The sequence below is a fragment of the Salvelinus alpinus genome, chromosome 6, assembly GCF_045679555.1.
Source record: "Salvelinus alpinus chromosome 6, SLU_Salpinus.1, whole genome shotgun sequence".
Classification (NCBI taxonomy): Eukaryota; Metazoa; Chordata; class Actinopteri; order Salmoniformes; family Salmonidae; genus Salvelinus; species Salvelinus alpinus.
The window spans coordinates 80,779,296-80,792,698 of record NC_092091.1 but is presented as its reverse complement, the minus strand read 5'-3'; the positions used below and the strand labels follow the sequence as shown (position 1 = coordinate 80,792,698).

At 41.2% G+C, this 13,403-nt stretch overlaps 1 protein-coding gene across 1 annotated transcript in view; it reads right to left on the bottom strand.

Annotated features, from left to right (window-relative positions):
- LOC139579493 (neuronal acetylcholine receptor subunit alpha-7-like) overlaps window positions 1–13,403 on the bottom strand; it is a 69,706-nt gene that overhangs the window by 13,638 nt on the left and 42,665 nt on the right. Inside the window, exon 5 of the mRNA XM_071408192.1 lies at window positions 7–86. Within this exon, the coding sequence (XP_071264293.1) occupies window positions 7–86 (80 nt within the window). The remainder of the gene's footprint in view (window positions 1–6; window positions 87–13,403) is intronic.

Sequence of the window (13,403 nt, the reverse complement as noted above, 5' to 3'; positions counted from 1 at the left end):
ACCCACCTGGTGGAATGTACTGGCAGGATCCAGAGGAGTTGACCAGGACGTTGGTGTGGAAGGTAGCATCAAACCTCTCGTCTGCACTGGAGGAGAGAAGTGAAGAGACACAGATGAATGATCTGATAGATGTTGTATGGAGGGTAACTAAGTCTGTTGTCATGGAGATAGAAACAAAGAGAGGGGGCAAAACAGAGAGAGGAGAGAGAGAAGGAGAGAGAGAGAGAGGAGAGAGAGAGAGAGAGAAGGATAGAGGGGGGGGGTGAAACAGAGAGAGAAACAGAGAGGAGAGAGAGAGACAGGAGAGAGAGAAGGATAGAGGGGGGGGTGAAACAGAGAGAGAAACAGAGAGGAGAGAGAGAGAGAGGAGAGAGAGAAGGATAGAGAAGGTGAGAGAGAGAGAGGAGAGAGAGAAGGATAGAGAAGGAGAGAGAGAGAGAGAGAGAGAGAGAGAGAGGAGAGAGAGAAGGATAGAGGGGGGATGAAACAGAGAGAGAAACAGAGAGAGAAACAGGGAGAGGAGGAGAGAGAGAGAGAGAAACAGAGAGAGAAACAGAGAGGAGAGAGAGAGAAGAGAGAGAGAAACAGAGAGAAAAACAGAGAGGAGAGAGAGAGAGAAGAGAGAGAAAAACAGAGAGAAACAGAGAGAGGCGGAGAGAGAGAGAGAGAAACAGAGAGAAACAGAGATAGGCGGAGAGAGAGAGAGAGAGAAACAGAGAGAGAGAGAGAGAGAGAGAGAGAAACAGAGAGGAGGAGAGAGAGAGAGAGAGAGAGAGAGAAGAGAGAGAGGAGAGAAACAGAGAGAGGAGGAGAGAGAGAGAGAGAGAAACAGAGAGAAACAGAGATAGGCGGAGAGAGAGAGAGAGAGAATTGTATTACAATGTATATTGTATACATTGTTGCTTTGGCAATATTGACACAATGTTTTTCATGCCAATAAAGCAGCTTGAATTTGAATTTGAATTTGAGAAACAGAGAGAGAGAGAGAGAGAGAGAGGGAGAAACAGAGAGGAGGAGAGAGAGAGAGAGAGAGAGAAGAGAGAGAGAAGAGAGAAACAGAGAATCAGAGAGAGAAACAGAGAGAGGAGGAGAGAGATATATCTTAGACAGAGGGCTCAGTACTGAGCTAGACAGACAGTGTGTATATTATTGATCCGGTCCTCCTTCAGAAATGGTTTCATCAGAGGTGGCTCAGCGTGTGGTGGGACTGGCTTCAGAAACACTACCATCAAACTGAGATACATCATCAGAGGTGGCTCAGCGTGTGGTGGGACTGGCTTCAGAAACACTACCATCAAACTGAGATACGTCAGAAATACATCCGAACAAACACCATATATCACAGATATTACAGCCTGGACTAACCCCCCGTATCCCTGTTCACCCCCCGCATTCCTCCTCATCTCCGCATTCCTCCTCACCCCCCGCATCCCTCCCCACCCCCCTGCATCCCTCCTCACCCCCTGCATCCCTCCTCACCCCCTGCATCCCTCCTCACCCCCTGCATCCCATCCTTACTGCCCAGATATATATTAAAACATTTTGGGGGAAAAAGAGTGATTGATTGGAGAAAATTGGCTTTTGACCTTCACTGGTGAATATTGCTTCTCCAGATCAGATCCTACCATTAGTGTCTAGAGGGTAGGATTGAGAGACTGTCTCTCATAATGGGAAACAATCAGTAATAAATGAAAGTGCTCATCTTCCAGAAAAAGAAGATAAAAATTCTCCTGATTCATGCAGACGTCCATTAGTCTGTTTTGAAATGATGAGTGGTCACGTGACTGATGCCACAAGAACAGGAAGTGGATTGAAAACAACCTACATTATTGGCTGACGTGCAACAAGCCTTGCGCTAAATGCAAGCAACAACAAAAAACGACTGTAACCAAACCCAAAAGAAGACATCACAATTTACATAATTTAAAGTTGATGTATTGCTGCATGTCCCTGTCCTAATCGGATATGATAATTGTTCCATTTGTTCAGACTAGAGGAAGCTGCAGGCCTGGTTGTTAGGATTCATCCAAACATTGACTGCCACCCAAATGGCACCATATTCACTAAATAGTGCACTACTTTAGACCTATGGGCCCTGGTGAAAAGTAGTGCACTGAACAGGAAATAGAGGGTCGTTTAGAACACACTCTGATAATCACCCGGTCCATTGTCCAAGAATAAAGGTTGATAAATTAGCAGCGTTGTAGAGGCCTGCTGAATACAAATGACTAATGCTGGTTAGGAAGTTATAAATCATTTAAAAAATGTTTTGTTTTCTTGCACTTCAAACCATCCATCCACACTGTTGTACCTTGTACAGTGTTTCTCTGTTTTAATCAACATTTAGTCATTTAATGAATTGATTAATAATGTTTTTTTAACTACATAATCCAACTAGCGCATGTAGGTTTATGACTATGAATCAATAATCACACAACATCATATTAAACAAGATATATGAATCACATTAATATGATTTATATATCTCATTTAATATGATTCATATATCCTGTTTAATACGATTCATATATGTTGTTTAATATGATTTATATATCTCATTTAATATGATTCATATATCCTGTTTAGTATGATTCATATATCTTGTTTAATGTGATTCATATATCTTGTTTAATGTGTTTCATATATCTTGTTTAATATGATTCTTATATCTTGTATAATATGATTCATATATCCTGTTTAATATGATTCATATATCCTGTTTAATATGATTCATATATCCTGTTTAGTATGATTCATATATCTTGTTTAATGTGTTTCATATATCTTGTTTAATATGATTCTTATATCTTGTATAATATGATTCATATATCCTGTTTAATATGATTCATATATCTTGTTTAATATGATTCATATACCTTGTTTAATATGATTCATATATCTTGTTTAATATGATTATTATATCTTGTATAATATGATTCATATATCCTGTTTAATATGATTCATATATCTTGTTTAATATGATTCATATATCTTGTTTAATATGATTCATATACCTTGTTTAATATGATTCATATATCTTGTTTAATATGATTCATATATCATGTTTAATGTGTTTCATATATCTTGTTTAATATGATTCATATATCTTGTTTAATGTGTTTCATATATCTTGTTTAATGTGATTCCTTTATCTTGTTTAATGTGATTCACATATCTTGTTTAATACGATTCATATATGTTGTTTAATGTGATTCATATATCTCGTTTAATGTGATTCATATAGGTTGTTTAATGTGAATCATATATCCAATTTAATATGATTCATATTTCTTGTTTACTATGATTCATATATCTTGTTTAATATGATTCATATATCTTGTTTAATATGATTCATATATCTTGTTCAATGTGATTCATATATCTTGTTTAATATGATTCATATATCTTGTTCAATGTGATTCATATATCTTGTTTAATATGATTCATATATCTTGTTTAATATGATTCATATATCTTGTTAAATGTGATTCATATATCTTGTCTAAACGAATCGTATTAAACAAGATATATGAATCATACAGAGCTACACAAACAAACAGAAGTTGTTTCACAAAGGTCAACAAGGTGCCTGGAGGTTACACACCTCAAAAAGGAAGTATGCTCAAATTACAGATAATGTTTATCACAAATCCCTTAAGGAAAGCATTGTACTGGGTTTCAGACAGACAAAGGGAATACATGTACAGAATACAAACACTTTATTCCTTCAATATCACAGCTTCCTCCTTCAGGTAGAAGCTCCTCTCCAAATCTCTACACTACTTAAGGAAATGTCCTCTCAAAACACTGTGTAGACAATGTTGTGTGTGTGTGTCTGTGTCTGTGTGTGTGTGTGTCTCTCTGTGTGTGTGTGTGTGTGTGTGTGTGTGTGTGTGTGTGTGTGTGTGTGTGTGTGTGTGTGTGTGTGTGTGTGTGTGTGTGTGTGTGTGTGTGTGTGTGTGTGTGTATGTGTGTGTGTGTGTGTGTGTGTGTGTGTGTGTGTGTGTGTGGCTGTGTGTGTGTGTGCGTCCTGCTTCATCCTGTGAAAACACTACAGACAGAAACACAATGACTGGTGTTCAGAATCTAGGTCTCAGAGAACTCTCAGGAAGGAAAGGAATATCTTCTCAGATTGATGTCTTGTGTCACGACAGAGAGTCCGATAGGTTCATATGACAGGTACACTAAAGCCACCATGGTATTGGATATGAAGACAGCGGGCCTATAGCTCTACAATACTCAGGGAAGTCACAATGGCAGGTTGAGAGCAGAAATTGAAATATCTTACCTACATCTCACAGGGACGTTTTATTTATTTCATATGTCTCACCTTCTCACTCTCTTGTATGTGAGGAAAGGATCAGGTAGAACGATTACAGGGAAAGACACAGGTCATCTGCAGGAACGGACCTTTCCTACATATCTGACTTCCTGTTCCTCTTCCTGTTTTTGTTCCTTCCTTCTTTCTTCCTTCCTTCTCTTTCTTCCTTCCTTTTTTCCCATCTGTAAATCTTCAGCTCCCTCCATCTATTCTTTGTCCAGGACTATAATGTTAGTGATCGCTGATCCTGACCATCACCTGCTTAATGTTCTGTATCATCCTATTAGACACACACACACACACACACACACACACACACACACACACACACACACGCTCACGTGCTCACACCACTCACACACACATGCTCACACACACATGCTCACTCACACATGCTCACTCACACATGCTCACTCACACATGCTCACTCACACATGCACACTCACACATGCACACTCACACATGCTCACACACACATGCTCACACACACACACACACACACACACACACACACACACACACACACACACACACACACACACACACACACACACACACACACACACACACACACACACACACACACACACACACACGCCACCTCATCAAGAACACCTCAATCACCTTAAACAACGTAGCACAGACACCACATGACATCCATCAACAGCATGTTATCTTGTTGTCCGTCCTCCATTCCAAGGAGGGAGTGAGAGAGTGAGTCATCAACGCATTGACATCATCTTCTCTCTTTTTATAATGACTCTTTCATCCACTGACACTTACAATTACCACCAGCATGACGCTCCGGGGTCAGAACGGCTTTTAACGTCAACTGTAATGACGCTGTTAAAATGTGCTGGTGGGTCGGAGTGAGACATGTGAGACAAAAGGTTCTGCAGTGGGTGGTTTTAGTACATGCTCCCCCCCGTTGTGTTCTGGGCTTTTATTGGATCAAATAGAAAGGCAGACGTTCTGTGTTGTTTCTTCTCCTTCAGAGTCATAACCCTGATCCAGTGGAATGAGTTACTTTTTGTCCGTCACATACTGTCCATACTATTCTGGAGTGATACTGACATACGGGAATACGGCATGGTTGGAACATTTCTTAAACTGTGACAACAACACTCTTAATAACTTCCTGGCTACAGAAAAAGGTGACATATCTCATTTCAAAGCAAGTGTAGCCCATCTGAAAATGTGTATTAATTCTCTTCTCTTAAATGTAATTGGAATTTTCGTCATCTTCTCCCCTCCATATTCTGTCTATTTCCCTGGATAAATAAGGCAACAGAAATCTGTTTTCTCAAAGCAAGTTTAGCCTTAATCTGGAAGCCTGTTCCGGAGGTCCTGAGGCAATGAGGTTCAGCTCTCAGGGATGCAAACACAAGTGGACAGTTTTCACAGGCTGTCCTGCTGAATCAGGGTCGAGAGCTTCAAGGTCCTCAGTGTCCAAATCCCTAAGGACATAAAATAGTGTGACAGCACCTCTTCCCCCTCAGGAGTGTGAAAAGGTTTGGCATGGGCTCTCAGATCCTCAAAAAGTTCCACAGCTGTTCCACTGAGAGCATCTTGACTGGCTGCATCACTGCTTGGTGTGGTAATAGCACCGCCTTCAATCGCATGGTGCTACAGAGGGTGGTGCGGACAGCCCAGTACGTCACTGGGGCAGAGCTGCCTGCCATCCAGGACCCCCTGCCATCCAGTCTCTATGCACACACACACACACACACACACACACACACACACACACACACACACACACACACACACACACACACACACACACACACACACACACACACACACACACACACACACACACACACGCTCACACAAACACACGCTCACACAAACACATGCTCACACAAACACATGCTCACACAAACACATGCTCACACACACACACACACACACACACACACACACACACACACACACACACACACACACACACACACACACACTCACACACACACACATTATGCACATACACAACCACTCACATACAAGCTGCTGCTACTCTATTTATCTAATATCCTGTTGCCTAGTCACCTTTCCCTTATACATATCTACCTCCATCACTATACATATCTACCTCCATCACTATACATATCTACCTCCATCACTATACATATCTACCTCCATCACTCCAGTATCCCTGTCTCCTTACCCTTATACATATCTACCTCCATCACTATACATATCTACCTCCATCACTCCAGTATCCCTGTCACCTTACCCCTATACATATCTACCTCCATCACTCCAGTATCCCTGTCACCTTACCCCTATACATATCTACCTCCATCACTCCAGTATCCCTGTCACCTTACCCCTATACATATCTACCTCCATCACTCCAGTATCCCTGTCACCTTACCCCTATACATATCTACCTCCATCACTACAGTATCCCTGTCACCTTACCCCTATACATATCTACCTCCATCACTCCAGTATCCCTGTCACCTTACTCCTATACATATCTACCTCCATCACTCCATTATCCCTGTCACTTTACCCCTATACATATCTACCTCCATCACTCCAGTATCCCCGTCATTTTACCCCTATACATATCTACCTCCATCACTCCAGTATCCCTGTCACCTTACCCCTATACATATCTACCTCCATCACTCCAGTATCCATGTCCCCTAAACATATCTACCTCCATCACTCCAGTATCCCTGTCTCCTTCTCCCTATACATATCTACCTCCATCACTCCAGTATCCCTGTCACCTTACCCCTATACATATCTACCTCCATCACTCCAGTATCCCTGTCACTTTACCCCTAGACATATCTACCTCCATCACTCCAGTATCCCTGTCACCTTACCCCTATACATATCTACCTCCATCACTCCAGTATCCCTGTCCCCTATACAGTGAGGGAAAAAAGTATTTGATCCCCTGCTGATTTTGTACGTTTGCCCACTGACAAAGAAATTATCAGTCTATAATTTTAATGGTAGGTTTATTTGAGCAGTGAGAGACAGAATAACAACAAAAATATCCAGAAAAATGCATGTCAAAAATGTTATAAATTGATTTGCATTTTAATGAGGGAAATAAGTATTTGACCCCTTCTCAATCAAAAAGATTTCTGGCTCCCAGGTGTCTTTCATACAGGTAACGAACGGAGATTAGGAGCACACTCTTAAAGGGAGTGCTCCTAATCTCAGTTTCTTACCTATATAAAAGACACTTGTCCACAGAAGCAATCAATCAATCAGATTCCAAACTCTCCACCATGGCCAAGACCAAAGAGCTCTCCAAGGATGTCAGGGACAAGATTGTAGACCTACACAAGGCTGGAATGGGCTACAAGACCATCGCCAAGCAGCTTGGTGAGAAGGTGACAACAGTTTCTGTGATTATTCGCAAATGGAAGAAACACAAAAGAACTGTCAATCTCCCTCAGCCTGGGGCTCCATGCAAGATCTCACCTCGTGGAGTTGCAATGATCATGAGAACGGTGAGGAATCAGCCCAGAACTACACAGGAGGATCTTGTCAATGATCTCAAGGCAGCTGGGACCATAGTCATCAAGAAAACAATTGGTAACACACTATGCCGTGAAGGACTGAAATCCTGCAGCGCCCGCAAGGTCCCCCTGCTCAAGAAAGCACATATACATGCCCGTCTGAAGTTTGCCAATGAACATCTGAATGATTCAGAGGACAACTGGGTGAACGTGTTGTGGTCAGATGAGACCAAAATGGAGTTCTTTGGCATCAACCCAACTTGCCGTGTTTGGAGGAGGAGGAATGCTGCCTATGACCCCAAGAAACCATCCCCACCGTCAAACATGGAGGTGGAAACATTATGCTTTGGGGGTGTTTTTCTGCTAAAGGGACAGGACAACTTCACCGCATCAAAGGGACGATGTACGGGGCCATGTACCGTCAAATCTTGGGTGAAAACCTCCTTCCCTCAGCCAGGGTATTGAAAATGGGTCGTGGATGGGTATTCCAGCATGACAATGACCCAAAACACACGGCCAAGGCAACAAAGGAGTGGCTCAAGAAGAAGCACATTAAGGTCCTGGAGTGGCCTAGCCAGTCTCCAGACCTTAATCCCATAGAAAATCTGTGGAGGGAGCTGAAGGTTCGAGTTGCCAAACGTCAGCCTCGAAACCTTAATGACTTGAAGAAGATCTGCAAAGAGGAGTGGGACAAAATCCCTCCTGAGATGTGTGCAAACCTGGTGGCCAACTACAAGAAACGTCTGACCTCTGTGATTGCCAACAAGGGTTTTGCCACCAAGTACTAAGTCATGTTTTGCAGAGGGGTCAAATACTTATTTCCCTCATTAAAATGCAAATCAATTCATAACATTTTTGACATGCGTTTTTCTGGATTTTTTTGTTGATATTCTGTCTCTCACTGTTCAAATAAACCTACCATTAAAATTATAGACTGATAATTTCTTTGTCAGTGGGCAAACGTACAAAATCAGCAGGGGATCAAATACTTTTTTCCCTCACTGTACATATCTACCTCCATCACTCCAGTATCCCTGTCACCTTCTCCCTATACATATCTACCTCCATCACTCCAGTATCCCTGTCACCTTCTCCCTATACATATCTACCTCCATCACTACAGTATCCCTGTCACCTTACCCCTATACATATCTACCTCCATCACTCCAGTATCCCTGTCACCTTACCCCTATACATATCTACCTCCATCACTCCAGTATCCCTGTCCCCTATACATATCTACCTCCATCACTCCAGTATCCCTGTCTCCTTCTCCCTATACATATCTACCTCCATCACTCCAGTATCCCTGTCACCTTACCCCTATACATATCTACCTCCATCACTCCAGTATCCCTGTCACCTTACCCCTCCACCTATCTACCTCCATCACTCCAGTATCCCTGTCACCTTACCCCTATACAGATCTACCTCCATCACTCCAGTATCCCTGTACCCTTACCCCTATACATATCTACCTCCATCACTCCAGTATCCCTGTCTCCTTCCCCCTAAACATATTTACCTCCATCACTCCAGTATCCCTGTCCCCTTACCCCTATACATATCTACCTCCATCACTCCAGTATCCCTGTCTCCTTCCACTTATACATATCTACCTCCATCACTATACATATCTACCTCCATCACTCCAGTATCCCTGTCTCCTTACACTTATACATATCTACCTCCATCACTCCAGTATCCCTGTCCCCTTACCCCTATACATATCTACCTCCATCACTATACATATCTACCTCCATCACTCCAGTATCCATGTCCCCTTACCCCTATACATATCTACCTCCATCACTCCAGTATCCCTGTCACTTTACCCCTATACATATCTACCTCCATCACTCCAGTATCCCTGTCACCTTACCCCTATACATATCTACAACCATCACTCATCTATCCCTGTCACCTTACCCCTATACATATCTACCTCCATCACTCCAGTATCCCTGTCACCTTACCCCTATACATATCTACCTCCATCACTCCAGTATCCCTGTCACCTTACCCCTATACATATCTACCTCCATCACTCCAGTATCCCTGTCCCCTTACCCCTATACATATCTACCTCCATCACTCCAGTATCCCTGTCCCCTTACCCCTATACATATCTACCTCCATCACTCCAGTATCCCTGTCCCCTTACCCCTATACATATCTACCTCCATCACTCCAGTATCCCTGTCCCCTTACCCCTATACATATCTACCTCCATCACTCCAGTATCCCTGTCACCTTACCCCTATACATATCTATAACCATCACTCCAGTATCCCTGTCACCTTACCCCTATACATATCTACCTCCATCACTCCAGTATCCCTGTCACCTTACCCCTATACATATCTATAACCATCACTCCAGTATCCCTGTCACCTTACCCCTATACATATCTACCTCCATCACTCCAGTATCCATGTCCCCTTACCCCTATACATATCTACCTCCATCACTCCAGTATCCCTGTCACTTTACCCCTATACATATCTACCTCCATCACTCCAGTATCCCTGTCACCTTACCCCTATACATATCTACAACCATCACTCATCTATCCCTGTCACCTTACCCCTATACATATCTACAACCATCACTCCAGTATCCCTGTCACCTTACCCCTATACATATCTACCTCCATCACTCCAGTATCCCTGTCACCTTACCCCTATACATATCTACCTCCATCACTCCAGTATCCCTGTCACTTTACCCCTATACATATCTACCTCCATCACTCCAGTATCCCTGTCACCTTACCCCTATACATATCTACCTCCATCACTCCAGTATCCCTGTCACCTTACCCCTAGACATATCTACCTCCATCACTCCAGTATCCCTGTCACCTTACCCCTATACATATCTACCTCCATCACTCCAGTATCCATGTCCCCTTACCCCTATACATATCTACCTCCATCACTCCAGTATCCATGTCCCCTTACCCCTATACATATCTACCTCCATCACTCCAGTATCCCTGTCACCTTACCTCTATACATATCTACCTCCATCACTCCAGTATCCCTGTCACCTTACCCCTATACATATCTACCTCCATCACTCCAGTATCCCTGTCACCTTACCCCTATACATATCTACCTCCATCACTCCAGTATCCCTGTCACCTTACACCTATACATATCTACCTCCATCACTCCAGTATCCCTGTCACCTTACCCCTATACATATCTACCTCCATCACTCCAGTATCCCTGTCACCTTACACCTATACATATCTACCTCCATCACTCCAGTATCCCTGTCACTTTACCCCTATACATATCTACCTCCATCACTCCAGTACCCCTGTCACCTTACCCCTATACATATCTACCTCCATCACTCCAGTATCCCTGTCACTTTACCCCTACACATATCTACCTCCATCACTCCAGTATCCCTGTCCCCTTACCCCTATACATATCTACCTCCATCACTCCAGTATCCCTGTCCCCTTACCCCTATACATATCTACCTCCATCACTCCAGTATCCCTGTCACCTTACCCCTATACATATCTACCTCCATCACTCCAGTATCCCTGTCACCTTACCCCTATACATATCTACCTCCATCACTCCAGTATCCCTGCAAATTATTAATATGGTACTGGAACTGACCCTGTATATAGTGTGTTCTTCATGTTCTTATTGTGTGATTTTGTTTCCTCTTTGTTATTGATTACTACATTGTTATTGATCACTACCTTGTTATTGATCACTACCTTGTTATTGATCACTACATTGTTATTGATCACTACATTGTTATTGATCACTACATTGTTATTGTTATTGCTATTGATCATTACATTTTTATTGATCACTACATTGTTATTGATCACTACATTGTTATTGATCACCACATTGTTATTGATCACCACATTGTTATTGATCACTACATTGTTATTGATCACTACATTGTTATTGATCACTACATTGTTATTGTTATTGCTATTGATCACTACATTTTTATTGATCACTATATTGTTATTGATCACTACATTGTTATTGATCACTACATTGTTATTGATCACTACATTGTTATTGATCACTACATTGTTATTGATCACCACATTGTTATTGATCACCACATTGTTATTGATCACTACATTGTTATTGATCACTACATGGTTATTGATCACTGCATTGTTATTGATCACTACATTGTTATTGATCACTACATTGTTATTGATCACCACATTGTTATTGATCACCACATTGTTATTGATCACTACATTGTTATTGATCACTACATTGTTATTGATCACTACATTGTTATTGTTATTGCTATTGATCACTACATTGTTATTGATCACTACATTGTTATTGATCACTACATTGAATTGATCACTACATTGTTATTGATCACTACATTGTTATTGATCACTACATTGTTATTGATTACTACATTGTTATTGATTACTACATTGTTATTGATCACTACATTGTTATTGATCACTACATTGTTATTGATTATTACATTGTTATTGATTACTACATTGTTATTGTTATTGTTATTGATTACTACAGTGTTATTGATTACTACATTGTTATTGATCACTACATTGTTATTGATTACTACATTGTTATTGATTATTACATTGTTATTGATTACTACATTGTTATTGTTATTGATTACCACATTTTTATTGATCACTACATTGTTATTGATCACTACATTGTTATTGATTACCACATTGTTATTGATTACCACATTGTTATTGATCACTACATTGTTATTGATTACTACATTGTTATTGATTACTACATTGTTATTGATTACTACATTGTTATTGATTACTACATTGTTATTGATCACTACCTTGTTATTGATCACTACATTGTTATTGTTATTGTTATTGATTACTACGCTGTTATTGATTACTACATTGTTATTGATCACTACATTGTTATTGATCACTATTATTGATCACTACATTGTTATTGATTACTACATTGTTATTAATCACTACATTGTTATTGATCACTACATTGTTATTGATCACTACATTGTTATTGATCACTACATTGTTATTGATCACTACATTGTTATTGATTACTACATTGTTGGGGTTAGAGCTGCAAGAAAGGCCTTTCACTGTACTTGTGCATGTGACATTAAACCTTGAAACTTAACACTGTCAGCTACCTCAGAGGTCCCAGGTTCCCTGGCTGGTTCCTTCAACCCAACCCAGTCTGACAGCTCAACGGAAGAGGGCAAGAAACACACACACATCCTGTCCCCTTGACACACGCACATCCTGTCCCCTAGACAGGTCTCAAACAGACTGTGGGTATTGTTGTCTACTTCTACCCTGTCACAGTCGGTAATCGCCAGGTGACATGTTCCTAGACGTCAGTATGATTCCCGTACCGGCGTCAGACAGCCAGCAACCTCAGTACTAGCCGATGTTTCAGCACTAAAACGCTGTTGTTTGAAATGTACCATATCATCCTAATTATTTTTGCGGGGTCTATCCCTTATGCTATATCAGTATTGTATGAAATCTACCATACCATCAACATCCATGTCTATCTACTAACTGTATCAGTTATTAACTAGGTCCGGCA